General features: G+C 51.0%; 1 protein-coding gene across 1 annotated transcript in view; it reads left to right on the top strand.

Moving 5' to 3' along the window:
- Positions 1–23,013, top strand: part of LOC144735796 (alpha-2,8-sialyltransferase 8E-like) — a 112,800-nt gene that overhangs the window by 18,051 nt on the left and 71,736 nt on the right. Inside the window, exons 4-5 of the mRNA XM_078618317.1 lie at positions 3,547–3,624; positions 4,308–4,394. Of these exons, the coding sequence (XP_078474443.1) occupies positions 3,547–3,624; positions 4,308–4,394 (165 nt within the window). The remainder of the gene's footprint in view (positions 1–3,546; positions 3,625–4,307; positions 4,395–23,013) is intronic.

Raw genomic sequence — 23,013 nt, 5'->3', positions numbered from 1 at the left:
TATAGGGCAGTCTGTGCACAAACGCCACCCTCCCTCAGCATTTCGCTTGGGAGATCATCTCTGCCCGGTGCCTTTCCTGGTCTCAGACTCCGGATTACCTTCAGTACTTCCTCAACAGATGGCACCTCAGCCAGCCACTCACTGGGGGTGACTTCTTCCAATATTTGAGGCACCGCAGCCTCAGCAGGGTTATCCCCACATTGTGCCATGATGGTTTCCTGGCTGAGGGATTTCCCCTCCCCCAGGACCTCACAGAAATGCTCAGCAAATCTGCAAACCTGTTCCTGGGGGTCAGACATTGGATCACCGTTTTTTCCCCTAATGATGGTAATAGGTGTGGCGCTGCAGGTTACTTTTTTGATGGAGTTAAATAGTGATTTGTGATCGTGGTCCACTGAGGCAGACTCCATCTCCTCAGCAACCCGCGACCACCACCCATCCTTGCAGCACCTTACGGCTCTCCGAACCTCCGAGCGAAGGCTGCGGTAAGCCTCCTCATTCTCTGACGTGGGATGCTGTAGCCGATGAGGGCCTGTCGCTTTTTCTCAACAATCCTGAACACCTCCTCTGTCAGCCAGGGTTTCTGGGGAGGTCTGGACCGCGTACCCAAAGCAGCCATTGCAGCTGCATGAGTCACAGTCCTAAACCTCGCCCATTTACCCTCGACATCAGGAGGAGTGGGGGACAATGCCAACCCCAGCTGCAAGCGATGATAAAATTCTCGCTTGCAACTTTCATCAGCTAATTGAGACCAGGCCACCCACCACCAGAGTTGAAGAATGGCAGGCGCATCTTACAGATGACTAGTCGATGGTCAGAGGGCAGATCCTCTCCACGGTAGGTCCTGGTGTCAAGGACATAGGCTCGCATCCGCTGGTCCGTCACTATGTAGTCCAGCAGATGTTCTTGCTTGGACCCGGCATGCATCCATGATGTTGTGTAGATGCGCCGATGCCGGAAGAGCGTGTTGGTAATTACAAGTCCATGGGCTGCACAACAATCTAGCAGCCTCCTACCGTTGTTATTGAGCTGATCTGGCTCATGCCTTCCAATCACTCCAGACTAGGTGCCAGCATCATGACAGTCACACGCACACACACGCACACACATACGCGCGCCAGCACTTTTAAAACTCCGAATTGAATTACTGCCGTCTCCCACACGCCCATCATGAACCCCCTGTTTGTGTGTGAGAGAAAGAGTGGAGAGACACCCATGCCTTGGGTTCAACTCCCATGATCTCAGCTGTGCTGGTTCAGAGTCTCCGACATGACCATTATGAACCGTGTATTAGAGAGAGACACCCAGACCCAGGGCTCAAACCCCCAAGATCTCAACTATGCTGGCTTCACGTCTCCGACATGGCCATTTATGAATTCCGCTGAGCGGGAGAGACACACCCAGACTCTGGGACAAGACCCAGGACCCAGTTCGCCAACCCAGCTGAAGCAGCATTCCAAGCAGCTTAAATCTTCACCACCACCACCGCCGCAGCCGCCAACTCAGTCCACCCAGCAGTGTTCACGGATTCCATCTCCACCAGTTCGTTTGCAATCGACAGATCGCGTAGCCGCGGTGGGGTTAAGCACGTGGGTAACTCCCACCATTTTCCCCAAGCCACGGTGGCTAGGAGATGTTAACTCCCTCGCCTAGTATGCAGGAGGTCGTGGGTGCGATCCCAACCCTGACACCTGTTGTTGTATATTTGGAGTTTGCGTGTCTCTCTCTCTCTCTCTGTCATCATGGTGGCTAGGAGATGTTAACTACCTCGCCTGGTGCACAGGAGGTCGTGGATGCGATCCCAACCATGACGCCTGCTGTTGTATATTTGGAGTTTGCGTGTCTCTCTCTCTCTCTCTGTCAACATGGTGGCTAGGAGATGTTAACTACCTCGCCTGGTGCACAGGAGGTCGTGGATGCGATCCCAACCATGACGCCTGCTGTTGTATATTTGGAGTTGGCGTGTCTCTCTCTCTCTCTCTGTCAACATGGTGGCTAGGAGATGTTAACTAGCTCGCCTGGTGCACAGGAGGTCGTGGGCTGGATCCCGACCCTGACGCCTGCAGCTGTATATTTGGAGTTTGCGTGTCTCTCTCATCATCATCATGGTGGCTAGGAGATGTTAACTCCCTCGCCTGGTGTACAGGAGGTCGTGGGCTCGATCCCGACCCTGACGCCTGCTGCTGTATATTTGGAGTTTGCGTGTCTCTCTCCCTCCCCGTGGTCGCATGGATTTTTCCCTGGATCCTCTGGGGTTTCCCTCTACATTTAGAAATGTGCGTTTAGATTTTTCATGGCCACGTAATGATAAGCCCACTTTGGCGAGCTATATTTTGCGTTAACAAGGTCGCTTCTGAAAAACAGCTATGTAGCTCAGTGGGGCCTTACCTGGTAAAATACAGTTTAGTTTAAGTCACACAATTCCGTCAGGAGGAGCGGAAAGGTGAATCTTTGCTGTGACGATGCCTCCTTTGTATAGAGATCTCTGTGAGTATCGTTTGGTACCTGAATCTATAGAACTCAGTGTGAGTCTATGGTTCTCTATGTGAGTCGACAGGTCTTTGTGAGTCTATGGGCCTCAGTGTGGATCTGTGGGTCTCTATGTGAGTCTATGGGTCTCATTTTTGGCGGTTGTCAGCGGGCGGGTGGAGTGAGCCCAGTGATTGATGCCGGATCTGTAACCGATCTCTGGTTGTGGCTTTGCTCTCCAACACACCGGTGTGCTATACTAGTGTAGTGGGTTCAAGGAGAGTAGAGACGGCTTGTAGAGGCAACACGTTTATTAAAATAACAACGGTAACAATTCCTAACACAAAGGGGTAGCGGCCCCTCCACCCGATACCTGGAGAGGTATCGTCTCTGGGCTAGTGTGTCCTTTCGACTGGGCTACGTACTCTCGGTCCTCCGGCTAAGGGGCCTTAGGGGAGGCTATCCGACCCGACCCAGCCAAGGTCCTCAGGTCCCGACCACTGGCCCACTCGATCCCGGCCCTTAGAAGGAGGTCGGATCTGCGGGTCCCAGGGTCCTAGCCTAAGCACTTTGAAGCCCCCCCGCCCACCTCCTACGCATTTCCCATGAATATGCTAAATTTCCTCTTGATATGCACATTCTTTTGTTAAGGCTCTCTTCTTCTTCCACCTCCAACTTAGCTTATATATAAGCTCCTAGCTTGACAGTGTCTCATTCTTCACCTGAAGACGGCTGCTTGCGTTGTAGCCGAAACGTCGTGAAAATTGTTTTATTATGTTTTATTTTTATTATTTTATTACTTCCCTTCTATGTGACTTTACCGAAAGAACCAAGAAGAAGTCTCCCACTTGTTCGCCATCGTTGTCAACGCATGCCTGAAATCTTCTCCACGTGATCTCCAGAGCCCCGGAGGCACGTTTCTTGTGGTATTGTTGCAAATTCTCGTAAGTGTTAACATTTTATTGAAGCACCCTGTTTTTACGCGACCTAACCCAACACACCTGGATAATGGATGATATTTGTTCACGCAAGCTTACCACGTGTTAAACCCATCTCCGTCGTTTCCTCTTTTCCCAGACCGAAGGCGAAAGTCAAACTGAGCCCTCAGTGCCGGCAAATCTTGACGAGCATCGCCAGCGACTCTCCACCAAAGACGTGAGAACACATCGATTCAACAGCCGGACGGGGTGGGGGTGGGGGTTGGCTTGTGGTTGTCGACTGAAGCTTTAGGCCAACTTTGGCATGCTGGGCGCTCCGTTATCCCCGTGGGGGCCGCGGGTTCCACGCCGGTGTCGGTGCGGTAGGACGTTAAGCCACACTCACCGGGTGAGCAACAGGGGGAGCGCCGCTCGGATCGCTCACCAGGTGAGCGACGGGGGGAGCGCCACTCGGCCATGCTCATCCGGGGCAGCGGCACTCGAAGGGTCACAGCAAGGTGACCGACGTTCGCTGAGCGCCCGGGAGTGGCCCGCTTCGTTCGGTGGATCACCAGTCACAAGGCGGCCGCCGACGCCGCTGCCGGGTCTGGTGACCGGAAATTTGCGCGCGGCGATGGATCGCCGTTTTGAGTTGGCAGGCCAACAGGTCAACATGTAAACGGTTCAAGAAGTCAACATGTCAACAGGTCAACATGTCAACAGACCAACAGGTCAACATATCAACAGACCAACAGGTCAACATGTCAACGGGTCAAGAGGTCAACATGTCAACATGCCAACAGGTCAACATGTGAACATGCCAACAGGTCAACATGTCAATAGACCAACAGGTCAACAACAGTCTCCGTGGACGCGGGGAGGGAGTTGGTGGTGGTGACCCCGCTCTGTCTCTTGCCTTAGGTTCAACGAGCAGTTGGTGGTGGAGAAGATTCTGAAGGTTCGCGATTGTCCCTGGCTCGAGAACCGCACCGAGATCGACGCCTTCCGGTAAGGCGTTTCATTCCCGGCACGCACGACGGCGGGGTGGGTGTGGGTTATGGTGTGGCCTGCCCTCACGGCGCCCGGCCACCTTTGTATCCCCCCCTAAGGATACTCGCGGTTCTGCTGATCGCGTTCAGCTGCGTTGGTGGCCGCGGGCACGGGAGGGGGGGGAGTCGAACACCGGGGGGGAGGGGGGGAGAGGGGGTCGCCGGGGGGAGGACACGAAGAGTGGAACTCGGGCAAGCGGGGGGGCGGGGGGGGGCGTGGGTGGGCAGGTGGGCGGGTGGGGGCGGGTGGGGGCGGGGGGTGGAGGGTGGGGGGGCAGGCGGGGGCGGTGCGGGGCAGACACTGGGAGGGACACGGGGAGTCGCGGTATTCGTTTTGATTGGTTGAGACCGCACCAGGATGACGACTCCTTTGGATATGGAGTCGCACGGAGGAATCCGGTGAGCCCTGAAGCTCTTAATTTTTTTTTTCATTGACACGCACAGAACGGAGCGTTCGGCAATGGGTGGACCGGAGAGTTGCAACCGAGTAAGCTGGTAGTGGGTGCATCGGGTAAACAGATATCAGATAGACAGATAGATAGCAGAAAGACATATCAATAGATAGCAGATAGACAGATCGATATATAGCGGATAGATAGACAGATAGATAGCAAATAGACAGATCGATAGATAGCAGTTAGACAGATATTAAGATAGCAGAGAGACAGATCGATAGGTAGCAGATAGACAGATTGATAGATAGCAGATAGACACATCAATAGATAGCGGATAGACAGCTATATACCAGATAGACAGATCGATAGATAGCGGATAGACAGATATATAGCAGATAGACAGATCAATACATAGCGGATAGACAGATAGATAAATAGTAGATAGACAGAGATATATCTAGTGGATAGATAGATGTCAGAAAGACAGAAAGATATATATGAGATAGATAGACAGATAAATATCAGATACACAAATAGATATCAGACATATAGATAGAGAGATAGATAAATATCAGATAGACAGATAGATTTCAGAAAGACAGATATATTCTCTCTGGTTGGTTTGGTAAAGTCACGTAGATAAATAAATAAATAAATGCCACACGACGTTTCGGTCACAACACGAGCGTCCGTCATCACTCCGAGTAAGTGCAGGTGATGATGACGGACGCTTGTGTTGCGACAGAAACGTCATGTTTCTTTTATTATTTTTTCTATCTACGTGACTTTACCGAAAGAACCAGAGAGTATGGATTCCTGCAGTCACGAAAGCTTCAAATCAAGACTAGACAGATTCATTTTAAAAGGCGCAGTCCTGCAAATGGCTCCTCTCACATCGCCACTCACGGAGCAGCTGCAAGAGAAACCCGAAGTTCCATCCACGCTGATCACGCTGCTCAATGCGACCTATTACTACTCATACTATTGTAGTGGGTACAGACTGAGACTAAGGCTTAACGTTGGAGGCAACACATTTATTAACTCAACACTATAACACAAAGGGGTAACTGCCCCTTTACCAGATAACCAAGGGTGGTAGACCAACAGGCTAGCTACTCCAACACTCAGAGTAAGCTATCACGGACTGAACCCCAACTCGGGTCCGGGTCCTGGAGTTGGAGATCCTCTTCCGGCGTAGAACGTAGGTTTCTTCTAACCATGACCCCCTTCTCGAACTCTCGAGGAGGTTCTCCACGGGACACGTGGTCCCCCCAGCCCCCCCTTCATGGGTCCCCGGGGAGACACCTCCGGTCACGTGTCCTCCGGGTTCTACCAGAGTGCCATGGCCCCCCGCAACCCCATTCCGAGGCCGGCACTCTCGCCCCCTATCCTGTCAGGGCTGGCACTGCGTGTAGAGCATGGTGCCATTACCTGATTCTTGGTCAGTGTTGCCCGGGCCTCACTAGGGCCGGTACTGCATCCCCAATCAGCAGTGTCCGTGGTGGCAATACGTTGCATGTCTTGCCTTTCCTAGGCTGGCCACACACAGCGACATGCAGCGATGTCGCTACACTAATACTATTACTACTAATACTATTACTTCTGATACTATTACTTCTAATACTACGATTGCTACTAATACTATTACAACTACTAATACTATTACTACTAACACTCTTACTACTGCTATTACTATTACTACTAATACTACGAATGCTACTCATAATACTATTACTACTAATACTATTACTACTAACACTATTACTACTATTAATACTACTAATACAATTAATACTACTAATACTATTACTACTAATAATACGATTACTAATACTATTACTACTAATACTATTACTACTAATACTATTAATATTAATACTCTCATACCCGCGTCGCCCTCGCACTGTTTGGCTTCTGGCATTCTCCGGTCTGGTGCTAAAACATAAACTCAACTTTTTATTTCATTTTGATCAGGTGAGACCCAATTGAGCTACTCTGTAGCTCTTTTTCAGAAGCCACGTGGCCATCACAGATGATAGCTCAACCAAGTGGATTTATCATCATCACCGTGTGGAAATTTTATATCATAGTGATAGTAGGTTTTTACCCTTTTAACTGGTACAAAACTGACACCTTTATTCAAGGCATCATGTTTGCAATGACCACAACACAAGTAGTCAAAAAAAGCAAACAAAAAGAAGCAACTCTGATAAGGATGATAATATGCACTGTCCTTGAAGTTGATTGGCCCACACCCGAGACGGCTTTAGAGCCTAGTCCCCATTGGTGTAGGGCCAGATGACACCAGAAGGCGTACAACTCAAACACAGTGCAATATCAGAGTATTGAGAGCTCGGGGTAAGCATTTACACTATGAGATCTCTTTTACCAGTGGCAAAATATGATAGTAGGTTTTTACCCTTTTAACTGGTACAAAACTGACACCTTTATTCAAGGCATCATGTTTGCAATGACCACAACACAAGTAGTCAAAAAAAGCAAACAAAAAGAAGCAACTCTGATAAGGATGATAATATGCACTGTCCTTGAAGTTGATTGGCCCACACCCGAGACGGCTTTAGAGCCTAGTCCCCATTGGTGTAGGGCCAGATGACACCAGAAGGCGTACAACTCAAACACAGTGCAATATCAGAGTATTGAGAGCTCGGGGTAAGCATTTACACTATGAGATCTCTTTTACCAGTGGCAAAATATGATAGTAGGTTTTTACCCTTTTAACTGGTACAAAACTGACACCTTTATTCAAGGCATCATGTTTGCAATGACCACAACACAAGTAGTCAAAAAAAGCAAACAAAAAGAAGCAACTCTGATAAGGATGATAATATGCACTGTCCTTGAAGTTGATTGGCCCACACCCGAGACGGCTTTAGAGCCTAGTCCCCATTGGTGTAGGGCCAGATGACACCAGAAGACGTACAACTCAAACACAGTGCAATATCAGAGTATTGAGAGCTCGGGGTAAGCATTTACACTATGAGATCTCTTTTACCAGTGGCAAAATATGATAGTAGGTTTTTACCCTTTTAACTGGTACAAAACTGACACCTTTATTCAAGGCATCATGTTTGCAATGACCACAACACAAGTAGTCAAAAAAAGCAAACAAAAAGAAGCAACTCTGATAAGGATGATAATATGCACTGTCCTTGAAGTTGATTGGCCCACACCCGAGACGGCTTTAGAGCCTAGTCCCCATTGGTGTAGGGCCAGATGACACCAGAAGGCGTACAACTCAAACACAGTGCAATATCAGAGTATTGAGAGCTCGGGGTAAGCATTTACACTATGAGAATTTTATATCAGCCAAATATCCTAAATGAATGGGTGGTGAGTGAGTGGGTGGGTGAGTGGGTGGGTGGTGGCTGCGTCAGTGGCTTTCCGGTTTTTTTAACCCCTACCTCTAGCTTGTACTATTTTAATGTTACCAGGTGTAAGACCGTCAACTGAGCCACATAGCTCTTTTTCAGAAGCGACCTGGCAATCGCAAATCATGTCTCACCGAAGTGGGATCATTATGATCATCATCGTGTGGATATTTATGGCAGCCAAATACTCTAAACGCGTGATGTTGATTCTAAATGTGAAGGGCAAAACCGGAGGGCCCGGAGAAGAATCCACGCAACCATGGGGAAGAGAGACACCGCAAACTGAAAATATACAGCAGCAGGCGTCACGGTCGGGTTTGAAACCACGACTCTTTGCATCCCAGGCGAGTTAACATCTCGCCACCATGGCATACACTGGTGGGACAAGGCCACAAAGAAGGATGCTGTCTCTGGCATAGGCGAGTGAGTTTCAAAAACAAGGCATGTGATGCACACTCGAAATGAAGGACGTGGGCAGGTGCTCCAAATCGAGGGCAGACACATTTATTGTGGTTAATAGCAATCTTGTGAAGGACAGCACTGTCACTCTGTAAAATGCAACAACACGTGTGTCGCCATTAACCATGTGGCTGGTGTCCACGTCCAGTTAATCATTAACAGTTTTCTATTAAACCAAATTCTACTACTGATAAACCATCTTTGTCTTTGACAATCACATTTGCACATCACTATTCGTAAATTCCTTTAATCCTAAGCTGTATGTCTATCTATACCATCCACTTATATTGGTATCTTACACCCATTATATGTACTGTATGTGTACAATATACTTACTGTATGTGTCACCATTGTACAACTTACTACTTTACATGTGTTATATTCTCAATGGCATTGCAAGTAGTCATACTCTGGGTGCATGGGCATGGTTATAGACGAAATAGTATTATGGTTAGATAATTACAATGACATTAGGTTATTACAGTGCGTCATCCTTTACAATCCACAGTGCTAAAACCCCTCTAATTACATATATCACAAACGAACAATTCAAAGCCAAGCTAAAAGTCTAGAACAAGTCTAGAACAAGTCTAGAACATTTATATAACGATCAAAAAGATCCTTTAGGTCCTTTACCTGTAAAATGCAACAGCACGTGTGTCACACACAGAAATTATTCCGAGTCGCCATTAACCATGTGGCTGGTGTCCAAGTGCGGTTATTCCATAACCCTGCCAGCCACCTACAGGCCCAACTCAGTCATCATGCTGCTGTACACACATGCATTGATGCACTGCACAGCACATCAGGACTTTCACAGAACCACACTCTACTCCCTTGCTGCACAAGGATATAATTGAAAGAGTGATCCATTCCTAATGTGCCACACTCTCCCCCACATAATGAGTGTCGTCTCGACACTCCATTTTTTTCCTTGCAAACATTTAGCAGTCTTTTTCCTTAAACTGGTCATGAAAGGAGTTTATGAAATCGTCAAAACTATTTCTCTAGGGATCATATCCCTTCCAAGATAGCGCCACTCCAAAAGCTCGCTATTTTGGGGTGAGCTCCAACTCTTTGTGCACGAAGAGATAGGAGCCCAAGCATTGTATTATGCTTTTGGAACTACCAGACAATCTGGTATTAATAAACCATGCTTCACATTTTACTGACCAGAAATGGTTAGGATTCTTTTCCCGGTACCTGTCAAGATAAAATCCTTTACAGCTTGTCAATGCCCTGTAGAATTTAGCTCTAAGGTACTTACTTATCGGCTTACCAACATACTTAAAACCTTTTCCTCACCATTTTTTTCTCATCTTAGGCAATGACTCATTCTTAACATATTAAACACAACACTAACAAACACAAACATCTTAAACAACTAACAACCATATGACCACAGCTTATATCTTGCCTTGATCAAGCATGTTGTAGGGCTTCTTCTTCACCGCCATCTCCGTCGTCAGTGGGAACTTTATGATGGCGTAGTGGCCCATCTTATTGCGCGTAGGTGTGCTCTTGCCCGGGTACTTGGGTTGCAGCTGTAGCCACAGCATGTAAGGCCTGGAGAACGCAGGGAAGGTGTGCACCTTGCGGTGGTGCACTGCGTGCACCCTGTGCAGCACGTTCTTCTTGGCCTTCTGCGCCTTGGCCCTCGCCTCGCCCTTGGGCTGCACCTCGACCCTGCGGGCCTTGCCGCCCTCGGCCCCGTGGGCCTTGCTGCCCTCAGGATACCCCTTGCCTTTGACCACCTCGGGCTTGTTTTGTCTCCCAAGTTCCAAGCTGGCTGCTTCATTGACTTTTCAATCAGCATCTCATCAGTGACAGTGATGTCATCCAGATGGGGCTTTATTTAGAATTTTATAGAGTCACTGAGCAATCCTGTGCCAATCGATCTCAGGAACTTCATCTGTACCATATCTGGATTGTACTGGTCATCAGCTCCTTTTTCTTTAGATGCAAATAATAGTCTGTCCTTTAATTCGATAGCTCGGAACAGAAAGTTGTGTGCAGTTTACCTTGGCTCCTGAGAGATGTTCATCAACTTCTAATAGAGCTCAGATGTGCTTTCTTCTCTATAGTGTCCCTTCAAATGATTTTAACTTGTAAATAGTCAAATCAGTTTTCATGCCTAGCATGTCCCTCAAATTTAGACCAGGACTGATTGCTCTGACTACTGCCTCAATGATGTCAGACTCAGCATGGCCCTTACGGGTTCCTGTGTCGATCTGGTGTATCAGATTGGTATAAGATAACTTGTCTTTCTGCCCTCTTTCACCAATCTGCCCGCAGATCCTGAATTCTCTCCGTATTGTGACTTCCGGCACATTTCCTAGTCTGGCCATTCGTACGGGATTCAATGCTGCTGTGGTTTTTGTTCCACCTTCACTTGAGGTTTTCTTTTCCTCAAGGGTTTTTCTGGATTCTTCTTGTGACTCTTATATTTCACCATTCATATCTTCAGATAGTTTTGATGGTGGCAGTGTTTGACCTGTTCCATTGCTGTCTTTGTCTTTCTGCTGTATTGTTTCAATGAAAAACAGCAGGTTTTGAACAAATGCACAGGCCTCATCATCTTCTTCTTGGTCAACTTCATCGAGTACTCTTTCTGCCATACGAATCAAAGCCCGTCTGCTTTTATCTTCACCAGTCTCATCATCATGGAAACACTTCAAATATCTGCATGTTTCCATGAGCTGGGCTTTCTGCAGCTGATTCAAAGCAGTACTGGCCTTGTCCTGCAGCCATTCCAGTGCCATGATGTGAAGACCGTCTTTATATAGGCTGCCTTTACAATTGCTTGGTCCGTCTCATTGGAAGAGTTGATCCCCGTCAGTGAACTCTGGGAAACTCTCCTGCCAGGCTCGCCAAAATATGTTGCACACTCGACATGAAGGACGTGGGCAGGTGCTCCAAATCGAGGGCAGACACATTTATTGTGGTTAATAGCAATCTTGTGAATAACGGCACAGTCACTCTGTAAAATGCAATTCATCCGGGTCGCCATTAACCATGTGGCTAGTTTCCACGTCCGGTTAATCATTAACAGTTTTCTCTTAAACCCAATTCTACTACTGATAAACCATCTTTGTCTTTAACAATCACATTTGCACATCACTATTCGAATATTTCTTTAATCATAAGCTCTATGTCTATCTATACCATCCACTTATATCGGTATCTTACACCCATTATATGTACTGTATGTGTACAATATACGTACTGTATGTGTTACCATTGTACAACTTACTACTCTAGAAGTGTTCTATTCTCAATAGCATTGCAAGTAGTCATACTCTGGGTGCATGGGCATGGTTATAGACTAAACAGTATTAGGATTAGAGAATTACAATGACAGTAGGTAATTACAGTGTGTCATCCTTTACAATGCACAGTGCTAAACCCCCTCTAATTGCATATATCACAAACGAACAATCAATTCAAAGCCAAGCTTAAAGTCTAGAACAAGTCTAGAACATTTATATAACGATCAAAAAGAACATTTGGGTCTTTTACCTGTAAAATGCAACAGCACGTGTCACACAGCAATTCTTCCGAGTCGCCATTAACCATGTGGCTGGTGTCCAAGTGCGGTTATTCCATAACCCTGCCAGCCACCTTTTACAGGCTCAACTCAGTCATCACATGCTGCTGTACAACACATGCATTGATGCATTGCACAGCACATCAGGACTTTCACAGAACCACACTTTACTCCCTTGCTGCACAAGGATATAATTAAAAGAGGGACCTATTCCTAATGTGCCACACATGTATTATCCGAGTATATTTGTTCACACAGTTTTCCATAATTACGTGTGGTTAATGCAGACTCGATGCCTTGCGATAGGTGTATCCAGATATATAAACATAGACATAACTTCAACCAGGAAGATGAATACAAATTGAGCAATCATTGGAAGGATGTTATTAACCAGGTAAAACCATAACTGCTTTTGGCCTGCCTTCATATCCGCATCTCTAGTTTCCTAACCCTCCCACTCTCAGCCCCACCCACTTCCCCTCCCCGGCATTTTTTGCCGTACTTGTGTCCTCCCTACCCCTGCTCCACACTCCCTGTATCTCCTCTCTGGCTCCTAGCCCCGCCCAATTCCCCTCCCCACCCCGGCATTTTCTGCCGTGCTTCAGTCTTACTTGTATCATCCACTCCCCCTACCCCACACCTCCACCCTCCCTGTCTCTCCTCCCTGCCCCCCCCCCCCTTCTCTTGCCTATATGGCCTCTTGTTGCAGAAGCCCCCTTTGCCCACTTCAGCAATTGTTTCTTGCTGTGATTGTCCCACCTGATGACGGACGCTTGTGTTGCGCCAGAAACGTCGTGATTTAATTTATTTTATTTTATACCTACGTGACTTTACCGAAAGAACCAAAGAGTATCTATTTAGTGTTTGAACATCTTAACACCTCTCCTGGTTTATTGCCAGAAAAGCAGTAAATCCTCTTTTAATGTTTTTTTATTCATCATTTTGATACTGGCAAAAAATGTCCAATCGATACAACTGCTCAACCCAAGCTGGTCAACGCATCATCATCATCGTCGCGCGGCGCTTTCAAATGTGCTTCTGCGGCCGTCTGGAACGCTCCTTCTTTACCAATATTCGGAAACCATTGGGAGCTGTGCTGCACTTTGAAATCATCATCTAGATTGACAAATATCATTTATTTATAACTGCTTTTTGTTGTGTTAAGTTTGTTGGCCTTCCCCCCGCATCTCCGATAAGCACTGTTGGCTATGCACGGTGCAAAAATAGTTCAACATACTTACACGTACATACACTAACTACAACACTACTGTACAGTAAACTATACATTACACTATACACTACACAACTATAGACTACACTATACACTACACTGCTATACACTACACTATACACTACTATACACTACACTATACACTACACCACTATATTACATTGAAAACGAATTTCTTTAGAACTGCTTGTTGTTGTTGTGTTTAGTTTGTTGCCCCCCCGTGCACCTCCGCTTAGCAACGATCGTCTACGTACGGCGCGAAAGAAGTTCAACGTTACATACGTGTAGTGGTGATACGCGCTGGGGTAGGGATCGTGTGCCAGCGCGTAGTGATTGGCTGTGTGTGTTGGTGACGCGCGCTGACGGTGAAGGATCAGGGGCAGCGCGGGTGGTCGGGGGTTATGAGGCAGTGATTGGCTGGGTATCGGTGACGCGCGCTGACAGCGATGGGATCCTGGGACAAGCGCGCGGGGATTGGTCAACTAAGGGGGATGCTCACGTCGAGGTCCGCATACGCTCCGTCTCCCGAGAGCGGGGGCTATATAAGGTGGTGCGCACAGGCGCACGGGGTAGTGAGTGACCAGCGAAGACTGAAGACGGAGGAGGAAGAGATAGGGCCCTGCGGCACCTAGTCCCGCTGTCCTTGTAGGGACCGGGGCTCTGTGTGACCCAGAGGCGGAACCCTGGGACCCGGGGCCGAACGTCCGTGTGAGGACCGGCCCTCGGGACTCAGAGGTTGTGACCCACGCCCAGGCTGGGGTGGGCCTGTAGGCTCCACGGACGTTACGGGGCGGGAGTGCAGTGTGAGCATGCAGTGTGAGCATGCAGTGTGAGCAGGCAGTGTGAGCTATAGTAACTACACGTGTCAGGTGGAGTGTGTAGTGGGAGAGATAGTAACCACACGTGTCAAGAGAAGTGTGTGTAGTGTGAGGAATAGTGACCACACGTTGTATCGTGACAAGTTAAGGTTTAATAAAAAGTGTGCTACCAGTCAAGTGGTTCCTGCCGTCATTCCAAATACTTCAACTGGTGTCAGAAGTGAAACAGTCTTCCAGGCATGGATACAAGGAAGACCCATCGGACTCACGGGATTGACCGCGTGGATAACCTTGACGACTCGGGCCAGCTGGCATCGGGGGAAGAGGACGAGGAAATGCCGACGCCGCAGGACCCGCCGAGGGCGCCGGACGACCGACTGGGGACCGATGCCGTACTCCGCGAGGCGCACTCCCGTCTGGCGGAGCTGCTGCTCGCCGCCGCGTCCACCCTGGCAGAAATCAACACGTCGGGAGGAGCGGGGACGTCGGCGGACATTCAACAGGGTCGCCCCGCAGATTCCCGCCAAAATGACTTAGCGATTCCCGCCATTTCAACTGCGCGGACATCTTTTGGCGGGAACGGCGAGCAACACGTGGCGGCGGATCTCCAAGCGCGCCCGCTTACGTCATCAACGCGCGCTGCGGGCCGCCATCAGCCACCCGCCATTGGGGCCGCCATCTTGCAGACCGATGGTGCGGCGGGGAGGAACCACGTGGCAGAGGACGACTTCATCTTTCAGCAGCGCCTTCCCACATTGTCAGCCTTCAAGGCGGAAGGTGGGGACTGGGGCGCATTCCAGCGCAGGTTTCTGGCGCATCAGGAAATGTCCGCCTGGTCCGACGCTACAGCGCTGCGGGCACTGCCTGCCATGTTGGACGACGACGCGCTCGCGGCCTTCAGGTCCGCACAGAGGTCGGACCGCTCCACGCTTAAGGCTGTGCTGGGTCTCATGGCCAAGGTCTACGGACCTCCCTCAGCGTGTCGCCATCACTTTTACGCCCGACGGAAGGCGGACACGGAGACCGCGCTCGCCTACCGCCGCGTTCCCTCGTATGGACGAGGAGGGCCAGGACGCGATGGTCTTGGAGCAACTGCTCAAGTTGGCGCAGGACCTGGGGGTCCCCATCAACACGGCCGATGAGGTCGATATTTCTTCGTTGCGGGTCGCAACAAGTATACAGGCATACGAGGTCCTCCAGCGTAAACAGGGGGTCGTCTGCACTGCTGCCGTGGCCTCAGCTCCGGGCCCGGTGGTCACCGAGCCCCAAGTCGTCAGCCCACGTGAGGAGGCGTTCACCGCGGGACGACCGGGGGACTGGAGGTCGGGGGGTCGTTCGCCTCTGCGATCGGCCCGCAAGCTGGAGCAACCGAGACCTCCGACGACCCTCATCACGTGTTACAACTGCGGCCTCCGGGGCCACGTAGCGTCCGGTTGCCGCGCTCCACGTCAGCGCACCATGGGACCTCGGCTGGACGACGACCAAGGCCCCAAGTCATCCATACTACCCCCGGCAAGTCGCGGCACTTCACATGCTCGGCCTACATGCACGACACACATGGGCCGTCGCGTTGCGGTGGAGGAAGGCCGGTTAGGGATTGGGGATTCGGTTCGGCGAGGGGGGTTCGTGCGGGACCGAGGGGACATTAAATGGTCTGAGTTGGGGCACAGGATAGTGGCTGCGTCGGCGGGATCATCGGTCGTTACGGGATTCATTGACGGGGTCGAGGTCAGGGTGTTAGTGGACACGGGAGCGTCGGCGACTATTATATCAGACTTCATTTACAACATTCTCCCCGTCCAATGTCGACCTCTGCTCCCGGTGGACGTGCCATTTTATGCGGCAAATGGGGGCTCGTTGGGCATTGTCGGTCAGATTAGGGCATCCATTTGCATTGGAGATATTAAATTGTCGGGACCCGTTTTCGTTTCCTCTTCCTTGGCGGTCCCTTGTCTGTTGGGCACACATTTTTTGGCTAAAATGCCCATTAAAATTCTCATCAATCAGCGTTGCATTGAGCTACCATCGGGTCGCCATATTTCATTTTTGACGAATCCTACCGAAATACAGACGGCGTGCGCTACGATACAAGCGCTGGCGATACAGACCGTGCACGTGCCCCCGGGTTCACAGATGTTAATTCCCCTCCGGCTGAGGAAACCATTGGTTGGGGAGACCTCGGGACAGGGCATGCTTTTTGGGCCTTCGAATAGGGCTGTTGGGGGTCTGGATTTGTCGGTGGCTCACACTTTGGTTCGGGCTGACAAGGACCCGTTCGTGGTAGTTTTAAACGCTGGTTCGCGGCCGGCCGTTATTCAGCAGGGCACTGTGCTAGCTCACGCATCACGGGTCCCTGCGGAAGAGTGTCTGGTTGCGCATGTTGATCAGAGCCCGACGCAGAACCATCCATTGAGGGAGGACCTTGAATTGGTCGATTCGCTGTGCGCGGACTCGAACGATTTGTCGACAGTACAATTGGGTGCGCTGCGTGCGTTGCTGATAGAATTTTCTGATGTGTTCAGTAAGCATAAATATGACATTGGGTGCACGGACCTGTTGCGCCACCAATTGAAACAGGCGATGCGGCACCGGTCAGGTTAAATCCCTTCCGGCTGAGTCCTGCTGAGAAGGAACACGTTCAGTCGGCCGTCAACGATATGCTGGCGGCCGACATTATTTCGCCGTCTTCCTGTCCTTGGGGAGCACCTATTGTGCTGGTTAAAAAGCAGGACGGGTCCTTGCGATTTTGCGTAGATTTCCGTCGCCTGAATAAAATCTCAGTGGCTGATGCATATCCGCTCCCCAGAATGGACGAATCCCTCGATGCATTGTCTGGTGCGCGATATTTTTCTACTTTTGATTTATTATCGGGATTCTGGCAGCTGCCACTCGACGACGAGTCTAGACCTAAGACAGCATTTCGGACTCCAGGGGGCCTGTTCCAGTTTAACCGGTTACCCATGGGACTTCACTCCGCTCCCGCGACGTTTCAGCGCCTTATGGAATTGGTTTTATCGGGCTTGCAATGGGATACTTGCTTGATTTACCTAGACGATGTCATTGTTTTCAGTAAAACGTTTGAGGAACACCTCCAGCGATTGAGGGGGGTGTTCTTGCGGATGCGATCGGCTAAATTAAAGTTTAAACCGGCCAAATGCCACCTTCTTCGTAAGTCCATGAGATACTTGGGCCACATTGTCGGTACTTCGGGGATCTCTACCGATCCCGCGAAGACGAACTGTGTCAGTTCATGGCCAACGCCCACGTCGGTTTCGGACGTGCGCAGTTTCATCGGTTTTGCTTCTTATTACCGCCGATTCGTTGAGCATTTCGCCACCATTGCAAAACCCTTGCACGCTCTAACGGCAAAGGGAGTTTAGTTCCGATGGAGACCGGAGGAGGAGGCCGCGTTCTGCTCCCTCCAGGACGCCTTGGTGGGTGCCCCACCCTTGCGTTATCCTGATTTCACAAGTCCCTTCTTGCTAGACACGGATGCTAGCAACACGGGCATTGGGGGGGGGTGCTCTCACAGGTCATTGGGGGAGTCGAAAGGGTGGTCGCCTATGGTAGCAGGGTTTTGTCGCCGGCGGAGCAGCGCTACTGCATCACCCGTCGCGAGTTGCTGGATATTGTTTTTTTTGTACAGCAATTTAGACCGTATCTCTATGGCCGTCACTTTACGGTCCGGACGGACCACGCGGCGCTTCAGTATTCATTGAGGGTCGCCCAACCCTCGGGCCAATTGTCACGGTGGTTGGAAGTCCTCCAGGACTATCAGTTCACGACCACATACCGTAAGGGGTTGCGCCACACTAACGCCGATGCCCTGTCGCGATTGTTGCCTTGTCACAAATGTGCGTGCTTAATGGGATCAGCGCGCTGTAAACCGCCAACTGCAGAAAGTATGGGGGAGTTGGCCGCGACCGCGGATGCACAAATTGGTGATGTTCCCGCTACCCCTGAGGGAGAGGACTCGCTGCTCTCACTGTCGCTGATTGAGTGGGGCCGTCTCCAAATGGCTGACAGCTCCCTGCTAGCGTTTCGCCGCAGGGCGGGGGGTCCCGGGGAAGGCCGGGAGCGGACTGGCTCCTGGGTACTCAAGCAGGGCCTGTTAATGAGATGGGACAATTTGTCCCAGCGGCACGCACTCGTGGTGCCTTCCGCTGTGCGGGGGAAAGTTGTCCTGGCCGCACATGAACGCCTCTTGCATTTGGGAGTGAACAAAACGCTTGCTCTGCTTCAGCGTGACTATTATTGGCCGGGGATGGGGAGTGATGTGGTGAATATTCTAAAGGGGTGTGTTGATTGCGCCAGACGGAAACCGCAGCCCATGGCGTCAAATTCACCGCTGCAATCTATTCAGGTCTCGCGCACTAACGAGCTCGTTGCGCTCGATATTTTGGGGCCTTTTCCAGTCACGCCTAGGGGAAATAAGTACCTGCTGGTTGGTGTCGAATACTTTACCCGGTGGCCTATGGCGTGGTCACTCGCCAACCAGTCGGCGGCGGCTGTGACGGACGCCTTTGTCCAGGGCTACGTCCTGGACAAGGGGGCTCCCGAACGCTTGCTGACCGACCAAGGGAAAAAATTTTCAAGTAAATTGCTGCAAGAGGTGTGCGACCTATTGGGTACTAAGAAGGTGCGTACCTCCCCGTACCACCCACAGACAGACGGGATGGTGGAGCGACTCCACAGGACTTTGACTTCTATGCTGTGCCAGCAGGTGTGTGAGGCACATGTTGACTGGGACCTGCAGGTCCCGGGGGTCCTCGCCGCGTATAGAATGGCCCCCCATGCAGCAACGGGATTTTCCCCATTCTATCTGATGTATGGTCGGGAAGCCGACCCACCCATGGATACGCAGCTGGGACTGTCCGCACCACGAACGAATTCGAAATTGGCTGAACATATTAAATTTAACATTCATAAGCTGACTGAGGCACGGAAGGCCGCACGGCTTAATTCGCGGGCTCGCCAAATTGCCAACGAGCGTTTGCGTGCACGGAAGGTGTCCGTGCACGACTGGAAACCAGGCGACAGGGCCTGGCTGCACTGCCCTCAGGCACCTTTGGCTACGTCGCCTAAATTGTTGAAGCCATGGCGGGGACCCGTGGAGGTCGTGCGGGTTGCACGCCCCCAGTGTGTTCAGATAAAATGGGGAAAGCGCCGTTGGTGCGTCCACCCCTCCCGACTGAAACCATTCTCGCCTCCATATGGCCTCCCTTTGTGTCGTGAGGGCAGAGCATGTGACGTGACCGACGACCCAAGGGGGGAAATATCTCCGCCTGATCCTCACATGTCTCCGCCTGATCCGCTCCCAGGTGTCTCGGAACTGACAGCTGCGTGGCCGGTCCTTCCAGGCCCGATCCGCGCCTTCCAGGGCTGCCGGAGCCACCAGACGGTCGTCAGCGTCCCGTCCTATACGATGGACCGGCCAGGCGGACTCGTGCTAAGTCGCGCAACTTTTCATGACCAACCGAATGAGGGGCCGATGCGGCCGGAGCGCCTCGTCACTGCGTTCCTCATCCGCTCGACCGCTCTATCACCCCGGTGGAGGAGTGAGCGGAGGGGGGGGATCGATAGTCACAGAGACACTGGACACGTTCATTTTCTTGGACTTGCTTTTATTGGGTTGTTCGTCGGGTTGTACATAGCTTGTTGTCTAGGTGTTGTGTGTTGTTGTTGACTTTTATTGTGTTCTTGTCGGTTTGTACATAGGTTGTTGTCGGGTGTTGTGTCGTTGTGTTGTTGTTGTTGCGTTACGTGGCACACTGGGGGGTTGGGGGTTTTGTTGTGTTGATGTTGTGTTGTGTTGTTTAGCAGCCGGGCCGGCAGCGAGCTATGTGGGAGGGGGTGATGTAGTGGTGATACGCGCTGGGGTAGGGATCGTGTGCCAGCGCGTAGTGATTGGCTGTGTGTGTTGGTGACGCGCGCTGACGGTGAAGGATCAGGGGCAGCGCGGGGTCGGGGGTTATGAGGCAGTGATTGGCTGGGTATCGGTGACGCGCGCTGACAGCGATGGGATCCTGGGACAAGCGCGCGGGGATTGGTCAACTAAGGGGGATGCTCACGTCGAGGTCCGCATACGCTCCGTCTCCCGAGAGCGGGGGCTATATAAGGTGGTGCGCACAGGCGCACGGGGTAGTGAGTGACCAGCGAAGACTGAAGACGGAGGAGGAAGAGATAGGGCCCTGCGGCACCTAGTCCCGCTGTCCTTGTAGGGACCGGGGCTCTGTGTGACCCAGAGGCGGAACCTTGGGACCCGGGGCCGAACGTCCGTGTGAGGACCGGCCCTCGGGACTCAGAGGTTGTGACCCACGCCCAGGCTGGGGTGGGCCTGTAGGCTCCACGGACGTTACGGGGCGGGAGTGCAGTGTGAGCATGCAGTGTGAGCAGGCAGTGTGAGCTATAGTAACTACACGTGTCAGGTGGAGTGTGTAGTGGGAGAGGTAGTAACCACACGTGTCAAGAGAAGTGTGTGTAGTGTGAGGAATAGTGACCACACGTTGTATCGTGACAAGTTAAGGTTTAATAAAAAGTGTGCTACCCGTGAAGTGGTTTCCTGCCGTCATTCCAAATACTTCATACGTAACAGAGACCTTTTATCCCAGCAAACAGAGTGACGAAGATGGATGAATTACAACGACAACAGCAATATTAATAAGTGTTTTTTTTGTCCCTGGCGGCCCGAGACAATTTCGTAATGCGTGATGCCAATGCAGCTGCGTCCTGCGTCACAGCGAGTCGGCTGGGTTTGTAGGCCCGTGTGTGTCTGTGTGCAGCCGTGTGTATCTGTATGTGTCTGTGTGCGGCCGTGTGTGTCTATGTGCGTCCGTGTGTGTCTACGTGTGTCCACGTGTGTCTGTGTGTGCCTGCGTGTGACTATGTGTGTTTGCGTGTGTCCGCTTGTGTCCACTTGTGTCCATGTGTGTCTGTGTTTACGTGTGTGTCCGTGTGTGTCTGTGTGTGTGTGTCAGCTTGTTTCCGTGTGTGTCCGTGTGTGTCCGCTTGAGTCTGTGTGTGTCAGTGTTTTTCCGTGTGTGTCTGTGTGTGACCGTGTGCGTCAGTGTTTTTCCGTGTGTGTCCATGTGTGTCTGTGTGTGACCGGCAAAAACAACCCCCTTCCTCCTCGTGGTGCCGGACGGGCAGCGTTGTCGTGGACAGTGCCATGGTGGGAGGGCCATTTCCGATTGGCCTTTCCCCTCGGGGCATTTGTAGCCACCACAACGGCTAATTGGGGGCCCTGGACGGGTGCGAGGGGCTGGTAACTTCTCCACCTTCAATAAATAACTACTAAACCACATCTAAGAAATGTAATTAATAAGCTTGTGCCGGAGGCCCCGGGGGGACAGGAGTCTATAATGTCTCCTGGACAAATCTTTGCCCTTGGGGCTCCTCCAGAAACGAAAAAAGCCACTACGAATGGCCATGTGAAATGCTCGAATGCTCACTGTGGAGGAGAGGCTGCCACTCTTCTGTCGGGAGCTGGACCAGTACCGCCTGGATCTCTGTGGCATTCAGCAGGTCCGGTGGACCGGCTCTGCCTCCTGCCACTATAAGGGGTGGACAGTCCTCTACTCGGGGCAGGAGACTACTAAACAACAGGGAGTGGCTCTTCTTCTGAACAAAATATGGAGGCGACGTGGGAGCGTAGCGGTGAGGTGTGGGAAGCTGTAAACCCCAGGCTTACAGATGAGGAGTGGTGGTCGTGGTTACGTATGCCCCCACCGAAGACGAACACCCATGGAGGGATGCAAGCAAGGCCAATGAGATGCCTTCTATGACCTCCTGTCACAAATGCTGATAAAGTGGGCCCTCGGGATAGAGTCATCTTGTTGGGTGACTTTAATGCCCGAGTTGGTCATGATGCTGGCAACTTGGTCTGGAGTGATGGGAAGGCATGGGCCAGATCAGCTCAATTACAACGGTAGGAGGCTGCTAGATTTTTGTGCAGCCCATGGGCTTGTAATAACCAACATGCTGTTCAGGCATCGGCGCATCCACACAACATCATGGATGCATGCCAGGTCCAAGCAAGAACATCTGCTGGACAACATAGTGATGGATCAGCAGATGCGGGCCAATGTCCTTGACACCAGGACCTACCGTGGAGCTGATCTGCCCTCTGACCATCGACTTGTCATCTGTAAGATGCACCTGCCATTCTTCCACTCCGGTGGTGGGTGTACACCAAGGACCACATTCCAACCTAAGGTGGCCTGGTCTCAGCTAGCTGATGAAAGTTGCAAGAGAGAATTTCATCATGGCTTGCGGTTGGGGTAGGAATTGTCCCTCACTCCTCCAGATGTCCAGAATGAGGAGGCTTACCGCACCCTTCGCTCGGAGGTTCGGAGAGCCGGGAGGCGCTGCAAGGATGGGTAGTGGATGCGGGTTTGCTTTGGAGATGGAGTCTGCCTCAATGAACCGCGATCACAAATCCCTATTTAATTCAATCAAAAAAGTAAAAACTATTACCATCATTAGGGGAAAAACGGTGATCCAATCTCCGACCCCCAGGAACAGTTTTGCAGATTTGTTGAGCATTTCCGTGAAGTCCTGGGTGAGGGGAAATTCTTCGACATGGGAAACATCGTGGGACAAAGTGGGTATGACCCTGCGGAGGCTGCTGTGCCCCAAATATTTGAAGAAGTCACCCTTTGTGAGTGGCTGGCTGAGGTGGCATCTGTTGAAGTACTGAAGGTGATCCAGAGTCTGAGACCAGGAAATGCACCGGGCAGA

This window comes from Lampetra planeri, chromosome 57 (assembly GCF_965212315.1).
Source record: "Lampetra planeri chromosome 57, kcLamPlan1.2.h2, whole genome shotgun sequence".
Lineage (NCBI taxonomy): Eukaryota > Metazoa > Chordata > Hyperoartia > Petromyzontiformes > Petromyzontidae > Lampetra > Lampetra planeri.
The sequence above is the reverse complement of the archived record's forward strand: the minus strand, read 5'-3'. Positions and strand labels throughout refer to the sequence as shown.